The sequence below is a fragment of the Equus caballus genome, chromosome 20 (assembly GCF_041296265.1).
Source record: "Equus caballus isolate H_3958 breed thoroughbred chromosome 20, TB-T2T, whole genome shotgun sequence".
NCBI lineage: Eukaryota > Metazoa > Chordata > Mammalia > Perissodactyla > Equidae > Equus > Equus caballus.
In genome coordinates this window covers 31,563,971-31,587,721 of record NC_091703.1, presented here as the reverse complement: position 1 = coordinate 31,587,721, position 23,751 = coordinate 31,563,971, and the positions used below count along the sequence as shown (strand labels likewise).

Below are 23,751 nucleotides of genomic sequence, written 5' to 3'. Positions count from 1 at the left end.
CCCCGTGCGACCGCCCCGCTGGCTCGGGGAGCCGGGCGGGGGGAGGAGGGGGGCGGAATTTTCCTGCGATGGTGCCTGGGACTCAGCAGCGACTGCACACGGGATGGCCCGGACGGCGTGCGGCGGCTGCAGACAGAGCAGGAAGCTAGCGCAGGTTGGGCAGCTGGGGACGCTTCGTCAGCTTCCGGGGCCACGGGCGGCGGGGACGGGTGAGAGCGGCTAGGAAACCTCCCCACCGGGGACCCTGAGAACCCAAGTCCCGGCCCCCTTTGTGGGCTCTGTGGTTTCTGAATCAGCGCCGAGGAGGGAAACAACCCCACTGAGCGGGCCCAGGCCCTTAAGCTCTTGGAACCTCAATTTTCCCTTCTGTCGAATGGGGCCTGGTTTAAGGATATTTTATGTAAAGCGCCTCACTCATCGTAGGTGCTTCCGAAATGGTAGTTAATTTTTGCAAATAACCCCCTGAGAACATTTGCTTGCTAAGAGCCTGCCTCGTCCAGGAAGCAAATTTGGGCCACAGTGGGGGCAGGGAGCCCTATTTATTGTTGAGCAGCTGGCAGGCGCCGTTTGCTTCGCCCTCCGACCCTGATCCAGCCCGAAAGGGGAATCAGGAGGAGGGGAGGGCATGCTGGCATCCCAGAGTCCTACAAAGGGGTCTCAGAACTCGGCTGCCTTCCACCCTGTAACCCAGAAGCTCGCACAACGCTCCAAACTCAGGCTGCGGCTCCGGTGCAGCCTCGGCTCTGCCTGATTTCGGTTTCTTGTTCTTGACCTGCTGCCCCACCCCCCGCAGCGGCCCGGGGATTTGCCCAGTGATCAGTGACGTGGGGGAGGCTAAGGTTCCCATTGGGGGGCGGAGTTCGGCAGGGGCCAATCCGGGCGCTGGTTGGGGGGAAATCTCGCTGAGGGGCTCCGAAGAGCCCGGAGATTACCCGGCGGGGACGCGCTGTAGCGCTGGGTTCTCGCGGAGGATCGCGACCCGGAACTGACCGCCCCGGGAAAGAAGCGACCCCAGCCCCGGATTCGCGGTCCAGAGTTCGCGACCGGTGAGTAGGGGGCGTTCGATGAAAAATGCAGCAAAGCAGCAGTCACACGCGCGTCCCGGGGTCCGGGCGACCAAACGAGGCCGCCGGGCCGCGAGAGCGAACGGGGCCGGGCCGCCGGGCGGGCTCGGGAGGCGGGTGAAGTTCGCTGTGCCCTCCCTCCAGGCCTAATCCCTCCTGCTTGGTTGACCCTCCCTTCGCCTCTTCCTCGTGGGTCTTCCTCGCTTTCTCCTGTCCAGCTCAGGCGCACGGATCCATTCTTGTCTCCTGAGCCAGAAGTAAGCGGGCCCGGATGACCGTCTGGTTGCTTGGAGCCAAGTAGATGGCCAATTCGGCTCCATGGGCAAAGTCAGGTTTTCTTTCATTTCCTTTTTTTCTTGGTCAGAATAAACCGGTTTAGCCACTTATACCTGGAGCTGTGCATTTGCTCCCTTTTCCAGTCCATTAGCACGTTAGCATTTTCCCTGCTGGTGTTCTCCCTGTTTGGCCTTAGAAAAGAGTGTGTAAATTTGCCTTTGTGGAGCAAATGGGAGGCAAACACTTACACATTTCCAGTACCTTTCGGATTTTGACACCACGACGATTTGTGTGTGCTTCAAAAGATGGGAGAATGACATTCGTTCATGCATACAACAAATATCAATGTCGGGGCCCATGCCTGAGTCTCCTGTCTAGCTGTTAGTCAGTCATAATGCATGGAATGTTTCCCCCCAAGTTTCAAAGAATCAGCTTTTTGAAAAATAGGCTTTTTTTTGTTCCCAAATTGCAATTTTCTAGTGGACTTTATTTTATAGAACAGTTTTAGATGTAAAGAAAAATTATGAAGCTAAAACAAGAGTTCCCATATACCCCAAACCTTTTCCTCTTTTATTAACATCTTATGTTAAATCTTATGTTAAAAGTGTATGGCACATTTGTTAAGAATTAATGAGCCAATATTGATACATTATTATTGACCAAAGTCCATAGTGTATTCAGATTTCCTTAGTTTTTACCTAAGTACTTTTCTGTTTCCTGATCGCATCCAGGTTACCACATTACATTTAGTTCTCACGTCTTCCTAGGACCCCCTTGGCTGTGGCAGTTTCTCAGACTTTAGTTGTTTTTAATGACCTTGACAGTTTTGATGAGTACTGGTCATGTATATTGGAGGATGTCCCTCTGCTGGAATGTATCTGTTGTTTTTGTCCTAAGGCTGGGCTTATGGGTCCTTGGGAGGAAGACCACAGAGGTAGATTGTCATTTTCATCCCATGATGTCAAGGATACATAGTAGCAATGTGATTTCTGACTTGATGTTGATCTTGATCACCTGACTGAGATAGTGTTTGACGGTTTCTCCGAAACGGTAAAGTTCCCCTATTTTTACCCCCTTCCTTACTGTACTCTTTGGACAGTAGTCAGACCATGTGCAGCCTGCACTTAAGGAGTGGGGAGTATGCCATCCGCTCCTTAAGAGCAAGTATGTACATATATTATTTGGAATTCTTCCGCGTGGGAGATTTGTCTCTCCCTTCTGCCTTATTTATTACCTTATTCAATCATTTATTTTTACCACTATGGACTTACAGATATTTACTTTATAATTTGGGTTATAGTCCGATACCACTTTAATTTGTTGCTCCTGTTGTTGCTACTTTAGCCGTTGGGAGCTCTTTCAGTTTGGCTCCTGAGCTCCTTCCTAGCACGTATTTTTATAGAGCATTTTGCTGTTGAAAACACCTCTACTTATGTGACCTTGCTTGAACTTCAAACAGCCTGGTGAATTTGACAAGACATTGTTATTCTCACCTTGTTAAGAAGTCAGGAAACTGAGGTCCTGGAGTAGGAGGTGACTTCTTACTTGTCACTTTCCCAAAAGGAGTGACAGGCTGGACTCAGACCAGGCCGACCCCTACAGAACACAGCAGCCACAGAAGAGAGCCCGTGGTCTGAACTGAGGCTTCTTGGGGTGACTTCAGACTTAGACCCCCCAGGATCAGAATAGAAAAGACATGGAGAAGGGGAAGAAATTGGATTTGGAAAACAAAGGCTTAATTTGGCTGGCATCCAGGGTGAATTAAAACTTGCCAGCTTGGTAGAAATGGAATGTTGACTTTCCCCCTAAAGCTATGTGTGTGGAGGGAGGTGGGGGAGATCTGGGTAAAGTTTGTGGTCAAGAACATCTTGAGGGGAGCCCTTGGAACCTTCTACAGAGGCAAGACTGTAAAGTGGAAAGGGCAGTATGGCGAAAAGAGGGAGAATGAAGAAGATAATGGGGCTCTGGAATCATGGGATAACATTTAGGTTCACAGACATTTACAGAACACCTACTTTGTGCCAGATGCTGGAGATAAAAAGATCAGTGAGGCATGACCCTTGGGTTCACCCTCTGGTGGGGGGTAAAGACAGGTAAAATTGTCAATTATGAAGCAGTGTGATTGAGCTATAACAGAAATGCAGCGCTGCAGGTGCTACCCGACGGAGCGATTCATTCAGCTTGGAGGTGGGAGGGATGCAGGGAGGACCTCAGAGATGAGTGAGTGATCTGACTCCAGCCTGCAAGGATGAGTTGGGACTGAGGAAGGAGTGTGCACCAGGGCAAAGGGTAGGGAGTGGGGGCGTTGAAGAAGGGGCTGTCTTCCTGCTTCAGTGTATCCAGCATTAGGGTGAGGCAGGATGGGGGCTGGATGGGTAAGTGGGGGCCAGATTGTAGGGGGCCTGTGTGCCCTGCTGTGTGGTTTTAACCCCAGGAGTTTCGAAGCCAGAGAGTGACAGGTTGGGATCTGTGTGTTAAAAAGACGACCCTGGCAGCACTTTCTAGGAAGTATGCTACACATTTTACCAAATCTAAGATGCCATCAATTACTTTATATTCCACATAGAAAAAATATTTTGTCAGTTAAATTTTGACATGCCGTTGATCACATTTCAGAGATGCTAAAATGCAATGACGTGAGTGTCTCAAATTTGATGAAAAATAGGAACTCCCTAGCTGGTGGCTTAGATCCCTCCTTCCTTCAGGAATGAATGGTTAGATGTCTCCATCTCACTAACCCATAGATGGTGAGTTCACTGATTCCACTTATGATCTTGGCAAAACTAAATTTGATAAACTGGCTTTTTCCTGCCCAGGAGCCAAATTGTCAAAAATCAGCACAATAAAACTGGGATGCCTGACCCGAAGATTTTGGCTCTGTTTGTTTTGCAGTTGCTCTTGATAACAGCAATGACTGTGTTGCACATTAAACGTGCTGGTGTGTTTGCTAAACCTTTATTTCAGTTTGTCTTGTGGATGGCCTAGATATTCCCCCCCACCCCTATTTCTTCATGGTGATATTGAGACCCAGAAAGGTCAAGAATCTGGCCCTGGACTGCACAGAGAGTAGCTGAGGCTGGATGAAAATCGAGGTTTTAGTCTTAACCCGGGCTTTGGTTAGAATAAGAGCTGGGGTGAAGGAAGATTCTGCCTGTGTTTCCTCGCTCAGAGTTTCTAGGAGCTGTGGAAAGGGGCTGTGACGGCTGAGATCTGGCATGTCCTGGCAGGTTGTATTCTACCTGTGGGGACCAGAGAGAGAACTGCCACTTGGTGTCTACCTTTGTCACAAGACCTTTGTCTAGATAACTAGGTTGATTTTTCTGCACAAGCTCTTTGTATAGTTCACCCTGGTAACTTTTATTTCCTTTGCTGTATTAGTCAGGGTTCTTTTTTTATCTTCTTCTTTTTGCGGATGACAGACAAGTACAAGCTGGCTGGGCAAAGCCGGCATTTATTGGCTGATATGACAGAAAAGTTCAAGGGTAGATCTAGCTTCAGGCACAGCTTGATACAGGGTTTCACAAGATGCCATCAGGACCTGATTTCTTTCACTTCCTCTCTGGCTTGGCTTCATTCTCAAACAGGCTAACCCTCTGGTTAGGAGAATTGCTCTGGCAACTCCAAACCGTATGACCTCACTTCTTGCAAGTTCTTGAGAAACCACAAGAATCTTTTTTTTTCGCCCTTGTCTCAGCTAGGTCTCCTTGTGACTCCCTGTGACTGAATCATGTTCTCACCCTTGAACGAGCACTGTGGCCAGGGGGTGCCTTAAGAATTATTCTCTTGCTCCACCCTTGAGCTGAGAGAGAGCTCCGCCCTAAGCTCATGATTCCCAGACAGGAATTGGGTAAAATTAGCAAAAGAGGGAAGACTGGAAGCTGAAAGGATTCCTCCCCGCAAAAGATAAACATTCACAGTGCCTACTAGTGGACCAAGGAGCACAGTATTTGATCTGCTGCTGTGGGATTCCTTGCCCTGTTACTGGGCCTCTCTTACCCTGTTTCTTTTTCTTTCTATTTTTTTTTAAGCATTAAACACGCACATACACACAATGGGATTCTATTTCCCATCCACCAGACTGGCAAAAATTTATCAGCCGACAATACTAGGTGTTGACGAGGCTGTGGACCAACATGAGTGCTCACAGCCTGCTGGTGGGAATGTACATTGGTACAGTCACTTTGGAAACAATTTGGCTTGATCTAGTCCAGTTGTGGATGCATCTACTTGCCCATGTGTACTAGGACACCTGTGCAGAGATGTTCACAGGGCAGTGTTTGTTATTGTCCCAAACTGGAAGCAACCCAGATGGCCGTCAGAAGTAGACTATATCACAAGCAGAATTATATAGCCATAAGGCAATGAAATGAACATAATCAGCTCACAAGCACATGAATGAACCTCACAAACATGATGTTGATAGGCCTCCCCTGCAAAATGCAATGTGATTCCATTCCTCTGCAGCTCAAAGCCGGGAAAAATAAACTGTATCATTTATGGATGCATACCTAGGTGTAAAACTAAAGAAGAGAGAAGGAGCGATTATCAGCATTGTAATTTATTCCACAACAGCCATTTCCTCGGATGCAGCTTTTTCTTCTCTTCTGGTTTCTGTACCTGCAGCCAAACCTTGGGTACCGTGACTGGCGCTGTGCTGGTGATGTGCAGCCCACTGTTCTGGCTGCTGCAGGATGTGAAGAACTGCGTCTCTCTAGTATTTGAGCATCCTGCCGGAGAGAAAGGACAAGGGCTGAGAGTGCTGCATGAGTGCAGCAGACACTCAGGAAGCAGTTTGTGGGCATCAGATGCTCTGCCTGTGCCTTCTTCACTTCCTCAGCCAGGTTTTATTGTTTCCTCTGTGCCAGGCACTGTGCTAGATTCTGAGGATAAGGCAGCCACATTCTCTGCCCTTGTTTGTTGGGAAAAGCTGATACCAAACAAGTGATTATACTAATAAGTCAGGATCTAGGATGGCAGAGAAGTACACGGTATAGTGTGGGGGGGCTGTGCGAGGGAGAGAACGTGTGGACTCAGTCTCCAGGTCAGGAGAGACTTGCCAGAGGAGGTGGCTTTCATTTGGGACTTCAGGCTGGAAAAGGAGTTTGCTAAGCGGAAAGGAATGGTGTTCTGTGCAGGGGGAATAGCATTTTCGAAGGGCTCGGGCAGGAAAGAGCATGGCTGTTTTGAGGCTTGGAGAGGGTTTGGTTTGACTGTGAGGTCTGGTTTAAACTGGGAGTGGCAGGATATGCGCCGGGAGACAAGGGCCAGGCCTGGATTATCTGGGGCCTCAGAGCATGGGAAGGAGTTTGGACTTTCCTCCTGGAGCACGGAGGGGTTTTAACCAGGGCGGTCACGCAAGCACATTGGGGTTTAACACGTGGCAGCATGTGTTTGAGGGACTAAAGGAGGCCACAGTGGCTGGAGCACTAAGCCATGGAGAGAGGAGGCTTAAGTACATCAGGGAACCCTTGAGAGTTGTGTTAGCCCCAGAATTAGGTCTGATTTCAGCTTCCAAAGGATTACTCAGTTATGTCACTAGGTGTTAGCTCTGGGAGGACAGAGACTTTCCTATTTTTGTTCCCTGCTGTATCCTCAGTGACTGGCACATGGTAGATACTCAATAAATAAAGTCACGTGTTGCTTAACAACGGGGATACGTTCTGAGAAATGTATCATTAGGCAATTTTGTCATTGTTCAAACATCATAGAGTGTGCTTACACAAACCTAGATGGTTTGGCCTACTACACGTATAGGCTATATGGTACTAATCTTATGGGACCACCGTCATACATGTTGTCCATTGTTGACCAAAATGTTGTTATGTGGCGCATGACAGAATCTGTTAACTGTTGAATGAATTATAACATCCTGCTACTTAAAACCCTCAGTGGCACTTTAAAACCTTGTTCTATCCACCTCCTACTTAGCTACTGCCGCCGTGCCCCTCTCTGAGCCCTGTGGGGATTGCCACTGTTGAGACCATGTCTTGGCCTGGCCCCAGTGGTTTGCATGGCCTGCACTGTGCTTCAGAGCAGCATTGACACTCGCCCTGTGGGGAAAAGTAACCCGCCTGTGACCCCAGGAATGCGCTGTCCACAGACTGGCATCTCCTGAGACTGCCTGGTGCCCAGCCACAGCCACAACCAGGCTTGTAAAATCTGGGGAGTCCAGGCCTTTGGCGTCATCAGCAGGGGTGCGGCCACTCTTCTAGTTACCAGATCCAGATCACTTACTTTTTGCCCTGAATTCTGTCCTGTCCAGGTTTGTAAGAGGTGTTACAGAAGTTTACTTCTAGGAGAATTTGCTTTTTTCAGATTAAGAAATGGGGGTTACTCTGGGGCCCTAAGAGCCCTTAAATGGGGTTCTCTAAGGGTACAGAGCCCCAAGTGTGGGCTTGAGAAGCAGCCTGGATGCCAGGGTGCAAATCCAGGCCCCTCCTCTCACTTGTCTGGGCCGTGGAGTCCACAGGTAGGATTTAGTGTCTTCTACGGTCCCTTTCTGTGGAGTCTAGGAGCCCAAGGCAACAGGAGGCAGGAGGAGGGTGTGGGGCAGCGGAAGCCACAGAAAGAGAGGGAGAGTTTAGCAGCTGCTAGGGCAGAAGTTAAGAAGCAGAGGGCCAGAGTTCTGACCCTTTCCCTCTAGAATTGGCCCAGGGCAGGAGTAGGGGTGGGGATTGCAAGTGTCTGCCCACAGGGTGTGGACATTGACAGCAACGCTTCCCTCAGTTGGTTTTTGCAGCTCACAGTGATTCTCGCAGCCAGGAATTGTGCATGGCGTCCACATCCCACAGTGTGCTGCGGGAACTTCCGGAAATTACGTGGTGTCACCTGGCCGGTCTATTGACATATGCAGAGTAGGTATTTCTGAGATCCAGAGAGTTGTATGGGAAGGGTGGATTGCTGGAAAGGGGACCTCAGAAAGGTAGGGAGGGTCTCCAGTTCTGCCTGATTCTGCAGAATCCCAGTCAGCTTTGGGCTTATTGAAGGGGCAGAAGACCTGCCTGCCCTGGAGCGGGGATGTGGGACTTCTGGTATAAGGTAATTCATGACATGACTTCCTCAGGTTTCCAAATTCTCATTTGGGGAAAGGGAGTTGGGTGGACCGTGTCAACTCTAGGGTTTTTTCTGACTCTGGCTTTCTATTGTTCTGTCTGTCCAAGAGCCAGGAATGGAGAAGAGAATAATAGTTTTGCCCCTTATTGTGGAAACCTGTTGAGAGATTGAGAGAGAAAATGCTGAAGGCATAAATGATAGAAAGGGCAGAATCACGGGGGAGTGGGTTCGTTGGGGAAGAAGTTTTGGAGTGGGTCATTTTCACGTAGGATCTGAAAGGACTGGGTGTGTGGTGGTGGGCAGTTACTCTGGTCTGGCCGAGTCTCATACTCGAACCTCGTTTCCTGCCGTATCTAAGGCTAGAATGCTTTCGGTCAGCATCAGCAGTAATAGTGCCCCTTTACTTTTGTCAGCACTCCCCGTTACAAAGCCCTTCCGTTCAGATGACCTCATCTGAGCTTCCTGACAAAGGAGCTGGTATTAGACCCCGTTTACAGTTTGCCTGGTGGGAAGAGAGTGTAATGGATTGGGCTGAGGCACATGCACCACACACTGCTTCCTAGCCGTGTGCCCTTGGGCAAGGTGCTTACACTCGCTGAGCCTCGGTTTCCTCAGAAGAGTACCTGAGCATTGAGTAACATAAGATGTGTCAACGGCAGATGGGGTGGGTCCTAAGTAAGTACTGTCGCCAAGAAGTTGTTAGTCACCTGGCTGTCGGGTTACAGAGCACAAACTTGAACCTGGATTGTTCACCCCGTGGATTGACACCCCGGGTCTCGTGTGTCTTCAGCGCTGCCACAGTAAGCATCTTTCAATATGTGCTGTATGTTCAAGATGGAGTCTGGATAACCAAGCGATAGGATTAAACATAGACGTGTACTGTGTTTCGTTTGTCTGATAACGTCCAACTCTCAACCACATGGTTCTGTACAATGAGCACCGCCTTCAGCTCCTCTGCATCCATTCATTTGTTCAGCACATGCGTACTGAGCTTCTGCACGGTATCATCACCGTAATCTATTAGCGGTTTTTAACATCTTTGGTAGACTCTTGTATGAATTCTTTTAAGAATGATAGAAGACTATAGCCCCTCTCCTCAGAAAATTTTTTAACTTTTTATTTTGTTTTGTTGAACCATTTAAAAGTAGGTCGTAGTCATGCAGGCCTGAGGACTGCAGCATGCATTGCATTGCCTAACAATGTGGACATTCTCATACATAACCTCAAGAAATACCATTCAAAAATTAATGATAATTTCTTCGTATGATCTAATACTTAGTCTTTTGTCAAATTTCCTCTAATTTTCCAGAACTGTTTTTATAGCTTTTTTTTAAAAAACAGGGTCCAGTTTGCATTTGGTTATTTCTCTTTAGTCTTGTCGTTGGGGGATAGCATGTGTTATCCTTGGGGTCGGGAATTTAGTTTAAATTCAATTAGTCAAAGCCCCGAGGACTCCCCAGCGTGGTGCCCCTTTCCTCCTTGCTAACCCTTTGCAGTGTGTTACAGCTGAAATGCTGGGTCAGGCTTTTTTCCTCAGCAGTCAACCAGGAAGCTGGACCAGGGAATTCCTAGGATTTTTACTAGCCTTACTAACATTCTAAAAACTTTATTGCCTTCATTTACCAGTTAAATTCTTTAATCCCTCCATCTGAGCTTTGTGCGTACATGCTTTATCACTCCCATTGCATCTCTTAAAGTCACACGTCTCTAATTTCATTGCAGCTTCCAGTTGGGATTTACCGTCAGCCATGTAATAATCCCTTACATTTATACAGTGCTTTCACTTTATAAAGCACTTTCTGTATATTATTGCATTGGATCCTCAAGGAGTAGACCTTATATTCCTGCTTTGTTTTTCTCTTTGGGTCTTAGAGCCTGGGGGTTTATTTCGAGCTCATTCATGTCAGTACAGTGAAAGAACCCGAAGGCCACTGACCTCTGTTGGAATGGACTTTCACTGCACATAATAACAGCACTGATTAGCCTATGGCTCCAGCTGCTTCGTGCCGGCCTCACGGTTACCTGTGCGCCGTCTGCTGGCTCTCCTCCCATTGGCCACTGCATGTGCCTTCCCTGGATCTGTGGCAGAGCAGATTCCCCAATCCCCACCCTGAGACGATCTTTACTTTGACTCTGCGGCACATGTGTCACTGTGGCTGGTTCTTCCACACTTCCTCTCTCCCTGCCACGTTAAATTTCTGCTCTTGCACTCTGTGCTTTGAACACTTGCTGGAATTGGGAACTGAGGGTTCTGGGTTCTCTCCTAGATGTCGCTCTGTGTACCACCCTCGTGCTTAGTACTTTCAACATAGTTCTTTCACTCAACCCCCTTAGAAACCCTTTAAGGTAAGTATCACTATCCCCATTTTATGGATGGATAAACTGAGGCTCAGAATACTTAAATGAATTCTCTGTTGTCACACAGAGTCAGGGACAGGAGGCAGCTGTTGGATCAGGTGTGCTGAGGCTCCTAACCCCAGATAGGAAGTGGGTCAATGTTGCAAGGGCACACGGGACCGAAGTCCTCTCTGCTCGACTGCTGTGCTCCCTCCAAGGGCCAGGCCTCACCAGTATCACAGTCACAGCCACCTGAGGATCCTCCCATATGGTTTCGTGTGTGAGCTCAGCTAGGACAGTCCCCCGTTGTTAGCAACAGAGCAGCCAGGCCAGCTACACCAGGGAGTCACAGCTGAGAACAAATCCAGTGTGCCCAGGCCATGCTCTGCTGGCAGGCTGAGTCTGGGTAGAGACCAGCTTTCTAGGGGAAGGGAACCACCCCTAAACCATGGCACAGCCCAGGGAAACACCTATAAAGGGGGACACCAGAACTCAGCTTCTTGATGCCTTCTGAGTCTTGGTAAAGAACCTCAGTGCTCTTAGTTCTTGAAACCTGACACCTAGAGGAGCCAACAGTGGAGTCTCTTCAGTGCCCGCATGAATAGTTGTGCAGCTTGTGTACTGCACAACCGAGGGAGCACCGTGTACATAGTAGACATTGTAGATTTGTGTATTTGTTATGACAGTTTTCCAGCAGATAGTTATCAGGTGTCTTGTTCTGTCATAATTGGTACGTTAGAGCGATTTCCCAACAGATGGAAGGAAAGTGCCTTGAGGCAGGAGTGCTTTCCCAACAGCGCAGCAGGGGCTAGTGGCTGCCCTGCTCTCCACTCTACAAAGCTATCCACTCTGGGCCTCAGTTTCCTCATCTGTAAAATGAGGGATTTGGACTAGATGATTGGTAAAGTCCTTTTGCTCTGATATTGTGTGAGCCTTGTAGGAGCTGATGAGTGTCTATTGATTGACTGATTGATGGCTGGAGCTGGCAGCCCTGTGCCGGGCTCCCACCTCTGCCGTGCCTGCTCTTGACTCCATGTCTGGTCTCCAAGGAGGAGAAGCCACTGCCAGTGAGCAGAGACCCCTCTGAGCTAAGGACACCATGGCCACGTCGGCCCCTCTGCGGACCCTGGAAGAGGAGGTGACTTGTTCCATCTGCCTCGATTACCTGCGGGACCCCGTGACCATAGACTGTGGCCACGTCTTCTGCCGCAGCTGTACCACCGACATCCGCCCAGCCTCAGTAGGCCGCCCTGTCTGTCCACTCTGCAAGAAGCCTTTTAAGAAGGAGAACATCCGACCCGTGTGGCAGCTGGCCAGCCTGGTGGAGAACATCGAGCGGCTGAAGGTGGACAAGGGCAGGCAGCCGGGAGAAGTGGCCCGGGAGCAGCAGGATGCGAAGTTGTGCGAGCGGCACCAGGAGAAGCTGCACTACTACTGTGAGGACGACGGGAAGCTGCTGTGTGTGATGTGCCGGGAGTCCCGGGAGCACAGGCCCCACACGGCCATCCTCGTGGAGAAGGCCGCCCAGCCCCACAGGGTAAGCCCGCGCCCAAAGGGTGCTCTGCCACCCTCCTCGGGGTGCTCCACTCTGCTCCTGTCCGGAGGCAAGGCCTGGCTAAGACCCTTCTGAAGGCTTCTTGCTGGCCAAGGACTCAGCCTGAGTCCACCCTCCTGCCCCCGCCCAGAGCGTCCACCTGTCCCCACTGCTTGTCTTTCTACAGGAAAAAATCCTGAACCACCTGAGTACCCTAAGGAGAGACAGAGACAAAATTCAGGGCTTTCAGGCGAAGGGAGAAGCTGATATCCTGGCTGCGCTGGTAAGTGAGGCTGTTAAGAGAAAACCCCAAGGCGATTGGCTGTATGGAGCAGAGAGGCCTGCGCTTGTAGAGGCACAGCTGGGAGGCATTGCTAGGAGGCAGCTCCCTGGGAGAGTGAGCACTGGACGCCCAGCGCCCAGCAGGAGACTGAGTTTCAGCCCAGGCCCTGACAGTCAGCTTTGTGGCTTTGGGCTGTTTCCTCATCTGACGAGTGAGTGGGTTTTCTAGATGTCAGTTAAGGTCCCTTCTCCTTCTCTGGGACTCACCTTGGCGGCAGGGCCATGTCTGGCAGCTGCTGCTGTTTTGCTAGGGATCGCCAGACTGTAGGGACCTGAGGAAGGCCAGGCTTCCTTCTTCCCTTCAAAGAAGGAGAGAAAGACCCGATTCCTGAGAGTGGAGGGGGGCCAGAGGGTTTGGAAGGAGGGCACTGGCTCCAGGATAAGAGCTCAGAGGGGAAGTCTAAGGGAGGCCTGGCCAGCTCGATGACACTGTGTCTAGTGAGGCCTGCGCCCATGGCTGCCAGTAGTTAGAAAACAAGCAGCACATTGTGTGCTTGATTAGAGATGGGATCAGGAGGGAGAAAACTGATAAGGGGGTTCCAGTTTTCTGGGGGAGTGTCTATCAGGGAAGTGGGCGTTGGAGGGATGCTGGGGCCAGGCCTGGCAGTGAGTGATTAGGCCCTGGGAGAGGGAGAGAGTGCAGCAGGAGATGGCCTGAGTCGAGGAGTGCTTCAAGGCCCTCAGTGAGCATGGACACTAGTCAGACCCCAGCCTGAACTCAGTGGGGAGATTCGGAGGCAGGAAAGGACATGATCCCTGAGCACAGACATTCCACCGTTTCATTGAGGGAGCAAACAGGATGCAGTCCTACATGGCAGGGATGGGTGCACACAGATATTTTATACGTAATAGGGTGCTGAGGAGATGATTGATCAGGCTTGGGTGAAATTAATCAAGGCAAGCTTCCTGGGAGAGGTGACAGAGATGGGTATCCAGGAGGAAAAATGTGCTGGCTCATAGAGTTTCTCAAAGGGCCCTGGAACATACTGGTTTACCTAGAGCATAATGGGCTGACCAGTTGGGCAGAGTCACGATTCCAGTCCCATGGTGGCTGAGGGAACTGGACTGATTCACTTACCACATCTTTGAAGAGAGGAGGTTGGACCAGGAGTGTTCTAAAGCTCCTTCCAGCCTGAATGCTGTAATTCATGAATGGGAGTAGCCAGGGGAGAAGAGAGCCAGCCTTGCGCGCCTCCAACACCAGATCCTGGAGGGATTCTCCACCGCGAGGCAGAGACATCACCCCCTTCTCCCCCTTCCCACCCCTGCAGAAGAAGCTCCAGGACCAGAGGCAGTACATCGTGGCCGAGTTTCAGCAGGGCCACCAGTTCCTGAGGGAGCGGGAGCAGCACCTGCTGGACCAGCTGGAGAAGCTGGAGCAGGAGCTCTCGGAGGGCAGGGAGAAGTACAAGACCAGGGGCGTCGGGGAGCTTGCCCGGCTGGCGCTGGTCATCTCCGAGCTGGAGGACAAGGCACAGCAGCCGGCTGCAGAGCTCATGCAGGTGAGAGATGTTCGCTGGGCAGGGAGCCGGGAGACCAGGACAGTAGGTCTCCATCCGGCCCCTCACTTGTAGGACCTTGGGAGAGTCCCTTCCTCTCGGGGCCTCAGTTTTCTCATCTGAAACATAGGGATGATAATCCTTACCCGTCCCACTTATTCCAATAGTCGCATGAGCATCAAATGAGATGATTGGCATGTCAATTAAAAAAGTAAATTTTCTGCAAAAAAAATGCTAACAAAATTTCAAAGTGCTGTAGAAATGGAAGGGAAGGTTATTCATATTTTCACGCTATCCTCCATCCTCCATCCTCGTCACTACCATCACGAACCTCTGTTCTAACAAGTTCCTGGCAGACGCTTGTCCAGTGGAAGCTTTTTATGGTTCTGGAGATGAAGAAGCCTGGGGTGGTGAGGCTGGCTGAGGGAGGGCTGAATGGTGACTTCTCTCAAGGTCTGGAGGAGATGGGCAGCTGGGGAAGGGAGACAAAGATGGGCAAGGTTTTCTTCGGGAGTGTGTACACTCAGAGAAAGATGTGGAACAGGTAGGGTGCCTCTGGAACGCTTCCTGGAGAAGGCAGCTTTGATACTGAGAAAGGGAGAATGTTGGACTAGAGAGCAGGTTGCCGAGTTGAAATCACACCACAACTCCTTCCTCCTGGAGCGTCCCAGAGGAGTCTCACCGCCCTGAATGGTGCTCAGCAGCCTTTGGAGAGGGCATGCTCGATCTCGCCACCCTCACGGGCCGGGAGAAGGCCCATGTGATGATCCCCTCCACTTGCGTGGTTTGCAGTGGCTAGGCCTGTCTCAGCAGCAGGACCACCCAGAATCTCCTCTAGGAAAATGCTGTCCAGGCCGGTGGCAGGGCAGATCGGTAGCCGGGGGAGAGATGGCAAAGCAAGTTGTCCGGGTATGTGTGCCAGCACAGGTCTCGTAAAGAGATGGCCTCCGCCTGCCTCTCCATCATTGTGGCGTCAGACTCACTAACCAGGACTGGCAGGGATTTAGAACTCTTCCAGTCCAGCCCCCACTGATGAAATCACCCAGGGCCAGAGGCTAGAAGGGGTCTGTCCTGGGGCAGGTCAGAAATCAAATCAAAGCTCCAGACCAGGTGGCCTGACTCGCAGGCCTCTGTGCTCTCGTTCTTTTCTCTCATTTTGTCCAAAATGTCCCTCTGGCGCCCTCCTTTCTTCCAGATGTCATTCTGTGCCCTCAGATTTCTTTTTCAGACTCTTTGGTCACTTGCTGCCCCTCTCCTTCCCCGTCTCCTCTCCTCCTTTCCCTTCAGAGATGCACGTCCTTCCTTCTGCCACAGCCAACACTGGATGTGCAGTTACACATGGAGCGGGGAGGGACATGGCTGAGGGCGCTGGTGGGGGCCGAAATCTAGTTGCTTTTGCCCAGAGGGGGGCCTCTCCCAAGTCCACCCAGAGGAGATGCGGGGACCAGCAGAGACCCGGCCTTCAGTGCCTCCAAGACCACTCAGATCGAAGACATCCAGGTGGGGTGGGAGGACGGAAGGGAGAAAAGTGGGTGTCAGCTTAGAACCAGTACATGAACTGCTGCTGGTGGATTTTGTCTGTGTGCTTGTTTGGATTTGATTTTGCTTAAGGGAACTGGACAGCTAACTCCTTAATTGTCATTAATATTTTCCCAGAGATTATTTGACTGCCAAGGGAGAGTAAGATTGAGACCCTGTAAAATAGGGGCCCTGATCCAAAAGTCTGGTAGGGAAATACAGATGAGAGGGAGAAGCAGCAGGACAAAAGATGTAAAACAGAGACCTTTCGACAAAAGTGATGGAAAAGGAAAGAAAGATCTCTGAACTGAGAATATCATGAAGATGTTAAAGGGGACAGGCGAGGCCATGGAGACACTGGCGTCCGCCCCCGTTCAGCCCTGGACGGGCCTTGCAGGGTTGACTGGCAGGTCGCACCTCTGCCTCCCCCATGTTGGTCACCTCCATGCCCGTGAGGAACCTTCTACCATGCTCTCTGTTAATACCCAGGCATGTCCCCTTCAAGATTGCCGTGATTTGTTGCCCCAGGCTCTGCTCTGATTGGCTGTATCACCCCCGCACCAGACGTCTCAGGGCTGGGAGGTCCTCAGGAGCCCTGGGCAGGCTGCTTCCCCCTGGAGGCCCAGTGTGTGGCTGCAGGTTGCTTTGGGGCTCCCCAGTCTCTCCTGTGTCCTTTGGGAGAAGCGTTCCTGCCCTAGTCTCCAGGTCCCACCCTGTCTGGGCTACTCTCAACCTTTAACCCTTAGACGGCCCTCGTTCTCTCCCTTTCTGCTGTTCTAGAACTCCTGTCACAGAATATGCCCTCTTGGCTCCCTAACCACCCCCCGCCCCACCGCCTGTTTATTTGCCCCTTTACCCCACATTTCTCAGCAGACTTGTTGACACACGCTGCCTCAGATTTGTCGCCCCATCCTCTGAAGCTGGCTCGGACTTGCTTGTTTTGAGGGACAGATTGGAAGGATTTGCCACAAACTCACAACCAGTCTCTGGGCAACTGCTTCATAGGCCGGGCAGGGTGTAGCTCTAAGCTCCCCGGGAGCAGAGCCTCAGGGTCTTCCACAGTTTGGTGATTGCATTTGTTTCCCAAATCTCACTCTCAAAGGGGCCCGCCTGCCACCCCTTTCCCCCAGCCCAGTCCCCCTTTACCCTACTCTTTTCTTTTCCTATTAATACTCATCACTTAGTAATATAGCAAAGTGTATTCATGTTCATTGTTTGCTGTCTGCTTCCTCTGCTAAGGATTTGTATCTCTTTTTTTTTTAACTGCTTTTATCCCAAGCTTCTAGAGCTGTGCCTGACACATAGGAAGCACTTAATATTTGTGGAATGAGTGAAAGGAAAGCAAAAATTAGTATGAAGTATTATGGAGGCTTTAGACTCACAGAATGGAAATAACCAGCATCTCATAAGAACCCCCTCCCCACTCCACCCTGTCCCATCACACAGGCGGCACCACCATACTCCCTCCTGCTCTAGCCAGGGCCTGTCCTCGATTGTCCTTCACCAGCATGCCCAGTCACGTCTGTCTCAGATACCTGGAACGTGCTGCTTCTCTGTCTCCACTGCACTGCCCTGGCTCAGGCCACCTTTATCTCCTGCCTGGTCCACAGCAACAGTCTCCAGACTGGCCCGCCGTGTTCGCTTTGCCTCCCTTGATCCATTTTCTGCAGGAAGCCAAGTGATTGATCACTTGGGATTTTGGTTAGCAGCTCTATCAAATTCAAGTACAGTGACTCAAATAAAGCAAGTTTATTCCCTCTCAGTAACAGTTCAGAGGTGATAGGTCCAGAACTGTCAGGGCAGCTGTCTGTGAGGTCATTCAGAGAGCCAGTGACTTCCATCTGGTTGGTCCACCAACCACAAGGAGTATTGTCCTCAGCTATGTAGCTAAAGTTGGGCTCACCACCACCATATCCAAAATTAAGCCAGAGAAAAAGAGGAAGTAGAAAGCAATTCTTTTTTTTTTTTAATGGCATGACCCCAAAATTGTAGTCATTGCTTTCATTCACATTGCATTGGCTGGAGCTTAGTCACGTGACCAGACCTGGTTACAGGGGAATCTGGGAAATGAAGTTTTTTGTTCTGTTATGAAAAGGAAGAAAGGGAGAATGGGTCCTGGAGGATACTTAGCAGTCTCAGCCACATGTACAGCAGATCACATTTATCACTCCCCTGCTTGAAACCCTTTGGTGGCTTTCTACTCTATGTGGAACAGAATTTAAGCTCCTTCTTATGCCTGTGCAGCCCTGCATGGTCTGGCCACTGCCTCCTCTGCCAAGCCCTTTCCCACCATGCCTTCTTCCCTTTCTTCACCTGACCAGCACCTTCTCCTTCAAATCTCAGCATAAGCGTCATTGCCTCAGAGAAGTTGGCCCTGTCATCTCTGCCCCCCACTCCCCCTGGCCCATTGCTCCGCCATGGTGATTATTTTGTTAGTTTTCTTGTTGTTTTATCCAATGCTGTCCCTAGAATGTCAGCTCTATAAGGAAGGGGCCACATTTATTTGTTCACTGATGTGCCCCCAGCCTGTGATGCAGTGTTGGTACAAATGAATGAAGTCTTCTTTGATTCACATTGATGCTTGTGCTTTCTTCCCTTCTAGGACACCAGAGACTTCTTAAACAGGTAAAAGAGCTTCTTTCCACAGTGCGCCTCATTCCCCTGTGCCTGCGTCCCTCCCCTTTCCCTTGACTGCGAGCCATTTGAATTAGTTGGGAGTGATACGGTGCCCGAGGTTCCCATCCCATGGTCCATCCTGATGACCTTCTCTCCTGGGAAGCGAGAATGCCTCCTTGAGAACTGAGACTTGCTCTCCACCGAAGCGAGTTCTTTGTGTAATCCCAGATCCTTGCCCACTGTCCTCGTCTGAGACAGGACAGGGTGGCGGGGGTAGAAATGTGGCTTAGTAGACAAGAGAGCTCTGGATGTTGAGTCCGCTGATGGTCCTGAGTCCTGGCTCAGCCTTGGGCAGTTCACTTAGTGTCTTTGAGTTCCTGTTTTTCTGTCTGTTAACTGGGGATAATGGTACCTTTCCCTCCCCCTTCATAATTGTCATGAGGATTGAGAGAAGTATAAGAAGAGCTAAGTAACAGGTTATGCCTGTCATCTTCTCAGGTATCCACGGAAGAAGTTCTGGATTGGGAAACCCATTGCTCGTTTGGTTAAAAAAAGGACAGGAGAATTCTCAGATAAACTTTTGTCTCTTCAGCGGGGCCTGAGAGAATTCCAAGGTAAGGGTTGGGGAGAGCACTGCGGTTGGAGTCAGGAGCTAGGGTGCCACCTTGAGATAGGGTGCCTGGCTCCTTACCATCGTATTCTCCAACCTCACTCCTCTGAGGGTCTCCTGGTTGTTTTTTCTTCTTGGGATCTTGGGGATGGAGCCCTGTCACAGAATTAATACTGTCGAAGTAAGAAATGGGCCATAAGTTTTCTGCTAGAGGGTCATTGCTATGTTTTGTTTTTCTCTCCAGGGAAGCTGCTGAGAGACTTGGAATATAAGACAGGTGAGAGTCCACAGGGTTGTTCCAGATTTACCTCTAATAAAGAATTTTCTCCCCATAGAGATTCGGACTGCCCCCTGCTGCCCCCAGGTTATCCCTTCTCTTATGCAACAGGGAGAACTTCCCAGCTGCAAATCTAAATCCCCACTTGCATTTTCTCACCAATCCACTGCTCCTTAGTCTACACTAGAGGCCTCCACTTGATAGTCTGCCCCTCCTCTGTGCCGTTTTTAGGTATTCTATCCTCACAGGTCCTACCACCAGTTCTTTCCCTGTGACTAAGTCTCCTCTGACCTGCCTGACCACGTGACTCCTATATGCAGAGCCAACTGCAATGGCATCCTAAGTCCAGAGGCCATCTCTGCGCCAGGCCCCACTGCTGTGCTGCCTTTCAGCCCTGCCATCGGGTTGTGCGCTGCGTAACCCTGAGGGCCCCTTTCACTTAGACCAAGATGTGAATAGTACCCCTTGGATTGTGCAGTGTGCCAGCCCTGCCATGGACACCATGGAGACCAGGGGCCCCCTCCTAGCCCACTGGTGACACTGTTCCTTCTGTTGTCCCCACAGTGAGTGTCACCCTGGACCCACAGTCAGCCAGTGGATACCTGCAGCTGTCAGAGGACTGGAAGTGCGTGACCTACACCAGCCTGTACCAGGGTGCTTACCTGCACCCCCAGCAGTTTGACTGTGAGCCGGGGGTGCTGGGCAGTAAGGGCTTCACCTGGGGCAAGGTCTACTGGGAGGTGGAGGTGGAGAGGGAAGGCTGGTCTGAGGATGAAGAGGAGGGGGACGAGGAGGAAGAGGGGGAAGAGGAGGAGGAGGAAGAGGAGGCTGGCTATGGGGACGGATACGACGATTGGGAAACGGATGAGGACGAGGAATCGTTGGGGGATGAAGAGGAAGAAGAGGAGGAGGAGGAAGAGGAAGTTCTGGAAAGCTGCATGGTGGGGGTGGCCAGAGACTCTGTGAAGAGGAAGGGAGACCTCTCCCTGCGGCCGGAGGACGGGGTGTGGGCCCTGCGCCTCTCCTCCGCGGGCATCTGGGCCAACACCGACCCCGAGGCCGAGCTCTTCCCGGCGCTGCGGCCCCGGAGGGTGGGCATCGCCCTGGATTACGAAGGGGGCACCGTGACTTTCACCAACGCGGAGTCACAAGAACTCATCTACACCTTCACTGCCACCTTCACCCGGCGTCTGGTCCCCTTCCTGTGGCTCAAGTGGCCGGGAACACGCCTCCTGCTTAGACCCTGAGCCCCGTCGTCTGTCCCTGGCCCCACACCTACAGATGCTTCACTTCTCTGGAATTCCAAGACTCTGTGACTAGGGGCAGGAGGTGCCTGACCAGAGCACCTGGAACAGGAGAGAAGAGGGATCCCATGTCCACTGCTGCTCCCCTCCCTACGGCCGTGGCCCTTTTGAGACCTCACTAAGTGCTGTTGCTCCATCCACACTGCTGTAGTCAGGCTCTTCTCCCAACTCCTGGGGGGTCCCATGCAAACTTCTGACCCTGCAGTCTGTGGGGGCTCCTCCCTCCCATCTTCCCACAGCCTTTGACCCAGCTCTGCATACTCTTTGTTGAACAAGAGTCAAGGCAGCATTTTCTTGCCAAGTATGGCATCCCATGCCTGCTGTTCTTGGGGAAGACCAGTTGACCATTACACTCAAGGCCATTTTGCTGTCCTCAAATTTGAGAGCTTCCCCATTGCCCAGATTCACTCCTGCTGCCTGCCTTCCCTGGCACTTTAAACAGACATACTGCCACCCCAACTCAGAGTGACACATACGTGGAAATGAACTGAATAAAAACCCACTGAGGCTTCCCGGACCGTTTAAGTGAGCCCCCCGAAGTGAGGTACAGAGCAGAGTCTGTGCCTCTCAGAGACCTGGGTTGAGCATATGAAGTTTCCAGGAGGTGGGACACCCTGGAGCCATCTGTGGTCTTAGGGGAAAGGTCCGGACACACGTGGCTTTGGGGTAACAGTTGTGATTGGTGATCTTTGTGGGCTGGTCTCTGAGGAGAGTTTTTAAAACAATCCAGATGATTCTGCTCTTGATCGGTCTTCTAAAAACACCAGGGCAAATGTCCAGTCAAGCAAAACCTGCCCTGCCTTGGAAGCTGTGATCAGTTTCTCCAGCAGGGCATTAGGCTTCTGTCACCGGCCCTGCTCAGCATGGAGGTTCTGTTTTCCTAGGGGAGGGGTCGGGGAGGGCAAGACAGGGCTGTGTGGGGAGAGGAGAGGAGGCAGCAGGAGTCCACAGGCCCCCCAGGTGTTCCTGTGAAGAGAGGGACTAGCGTATCCTCACTGCTCACAGCTCAACCCAAGCCCCAGCCTCCGTGTTGGCTGCCCTAGTGCCAGACTTTAACACGAGCGCCCGCTCCAGCCGGATTACCTCGCAGCCTTTGCCCATTCTGAGCACTCTGCCAGTCCCCTGCTGATCGAGCTTTAACTCCTCACCTGCTCTAAGAGACTGTTCCCACCCCCGTGGATCTGGGAGTCTCTTAGCCACCACGTTGTCTGGACGTTGCACTCTGTGTCTATATCACATGCTGCCTGAGTCACGTGTACATCTGATTTCTGCCTCTAGTTTTGTAAGCTTCTCAAGGGCGGATTCCACATCTTAAACTTCTCTTGTATCCTCCATGGCACCTAGTGCAGTGCTGGGCGCAGAGTAGGTGCTCAATAAAAACTTGTTGAATGAACAGCCTGGATTTATATATATTTTATTCTAACTGAGATATCACCAGCCCTTCTCAGTCTGTGTCTACAAAAAGGTTCCACTGATAGCGTTAGCCCAAAGTTTGTCTTCTGTGTCCCCTCTGGGTCGGTTAGAACTCTGCGACTTTGCTTTCTGTCCTCTGTTTGCACACATGCTGTCATTTCTGGAAATCCCCAAAGAAGAGCCCCTCAGTGGACACAGCCCGGCCACTGCTGAGGCTCCGCCTCGTTCTGTCCTGCAGTGGAGCTGAGATCCAGCGCTTGCAGTGTGTGGTGGAGCTCCCGTGAGAAGGGTGACAGCCAGCACAGCACACTCGCAATGCTGGGAAAATAAGCAGTGCCCCTAAAAAGATATAACCTACAGAGCTTCAGCCCTGCAGTTCTTTCTCATTTTTTTTTAATTGCCATTTCAAAGATAGAAGAGAAAGGATTACGGAAAGTACCTCTAAGATTATACTAGAGACAACGGGTGTGTTTCCTCCTGTACACTCGTGTGTGGACTCATTTATGTTTTCCTTTTTTATTGTTTTTTAATTTATCTTTTCTTCCTAAATACATATTTGCAAAGTATCTGTCAATTATTAGAAATAACACGTGCATTATCAATTATAATAAGGTCAGTTAATCCACATTTGAACCTGAGAGACAGTAATTACTGGCATGTTCTTGAAAAGTTAAATTTCTTTTGTTGCTTGATGTGAATCATTCCCTAAACTCATACTCTACTGATCTTTTATTTATGGAATAATTTCATAAGTATCAAAATGCCTTTTATCTTTTTTTGGAAAGAATTTTTAAACAACGAGAGATTTTTTTGAAACTTTTAAGGTGATCATCATATAATTAAAAGCTAATAGTTATTCAGTAGGGAACATTTCCTTTGGACAAAATATTAATGTTTTCAGGTCATTGTTGCTTAAATGAGTTTTATGAGTGTCATACGTCCAAAATAAACTGTAGAAGATAAAAAAACTTTTTAAGTATAAAAGACCCTTGCAAAAGAGTAAACAAAAATGTGTGCTTTATGTCACCGCCTTAGTACAGAAAGTTGCCAGCAAGATTTAGTCAACAAATTCTTTACAACCTTTTTATTTTTTATATTCATATTTAAGGGGATTTTTTGAACTACACCTGCACATGTGGTCAAATCTATCTACCATGCTTATCACAAAAGAAAAAAGAACCGTCCCAATCCTCTCCCCAGGGGTCCCGTTCATCCTTTTTAATAGACTATGTTGGTGTTTACCTTCATTTGTTCTAAATAACATGACTTTGGGGCATTACCCTCTGATTTCCCACTGTGGAGAAGGAGGATTTAGTTCTGTTCTCCCTTTCCCTCCCCGTGGTCGCAACGCACACACTCTTCCCAGCCATCCCCACCCCTTCAGTGTGGTCCTAACATCAGGTAAGTACTCAGGGTGTTATTATGTCTGTAAAAGCTTTTTACTCCTGGGCCGTGTGGTAAACTACGATTGCTTTTCCTTCCTGTGCAGCCTTATCTTCCCTGGAGTTAATTGTCTTTTCCCCCCTTTTACTTCATTTCCTACATCCTTCTTGGTAATTGAACCCCAACTCTTCACCAGTTGTCAAAATCTCTAAAGATGTACAGTGATCAGGTGCTCTTATCAGTTTGTTTTCTTCATGCATCTCTCCTGAAGCCTCCTGACCTTCGGGCTGGAATAGTTGCTTCCTCACCTGTGCACAGCTTCCTGGATCTCCCTTCACCATCATGCTGAGAATCCTGGGTTGATTCTCCTATTTCTTTGTCCTGTATTTTCCCTCTCCTTAATTTACTTCATTTGGGTGAAACATCATCCAGTAGCTTCCTGAGAAATGGTACATGGAAGTTTTGAAATCTTAAATGTCTGGAAATATCTCCTACCTTCACACTTACTCGATAGATTCAGTAAGT

At 50.2% G+C, this 23,751-nt stretch overlaps 1 protein-coding gene across 2 annotated transcripts; it reads left to right on the top strand.

Moving 5' to 3' along the window:
- The first annotated feature begins 6 nt into the window (after positions 1 to 6).
- Positions 7 to 21,823, top strand: TRIM26 (tripartite motif containing 26). Of its 2 annotated transcripts, none has more exons than XM_001494948.5 (8): positions 7 to 154; positions 11,780 to 12,267; positions 12,452 to 12,547; positions 13,878 to 14,108; positions 18,226 to 18,248; positions 18,738 to 18,853; positions 19,094 to 19,126; positions 19,691 to 21,823. In XM_001494948.5, exons 2-8 carry the CDS (start codon positions 11,830 to 11,832, stop codon positions 20,371 to 20,373), a joined length of 1,620 nt encoding a protein of 539 aa, XP_001494998.1. In that variant the 5' UTR covers positions 7 to 154; positions 11,780 to 11,829; the 3' UTR covers positions 20,374 to 21,823. The 2 variants fall into 2 exon arrangements, with proteins under 2 accessions (XP_001494998.1, XP_005603721.1); XM_005603664.4 differs by having other exon boundaries at positions 55 to 1,046.
- The last annotated feature ends 1,928 nt before the right edge of the window (positions 21,824 to 23,751 follow it).

Bases quoted from the DNA above. Each gene is read 5' to 3' on its own strand.
- TRIM26 (XM_001494948.5), top strand. From the start codon at position 11,830: ATGGCCACGTCGGCCCCTCTGCGGACCCTGGAAGAGGAGGTGACTTGT. The intron at 18,249-18,737 runs GTAAAAGAGCTT...TCATCTTCTCAG, and splicing joins ACCAGAGACTTCTTAAACAG to GTATCCACGGAAGAAGTTCT. The intron at 19,127-19,690 runs GTGAGAGTCCAC...TTGTCCCCACAG, and splicing joins AGACTTGGAATATAAGACAG to TGAGTGTCACCCTGGACCCA.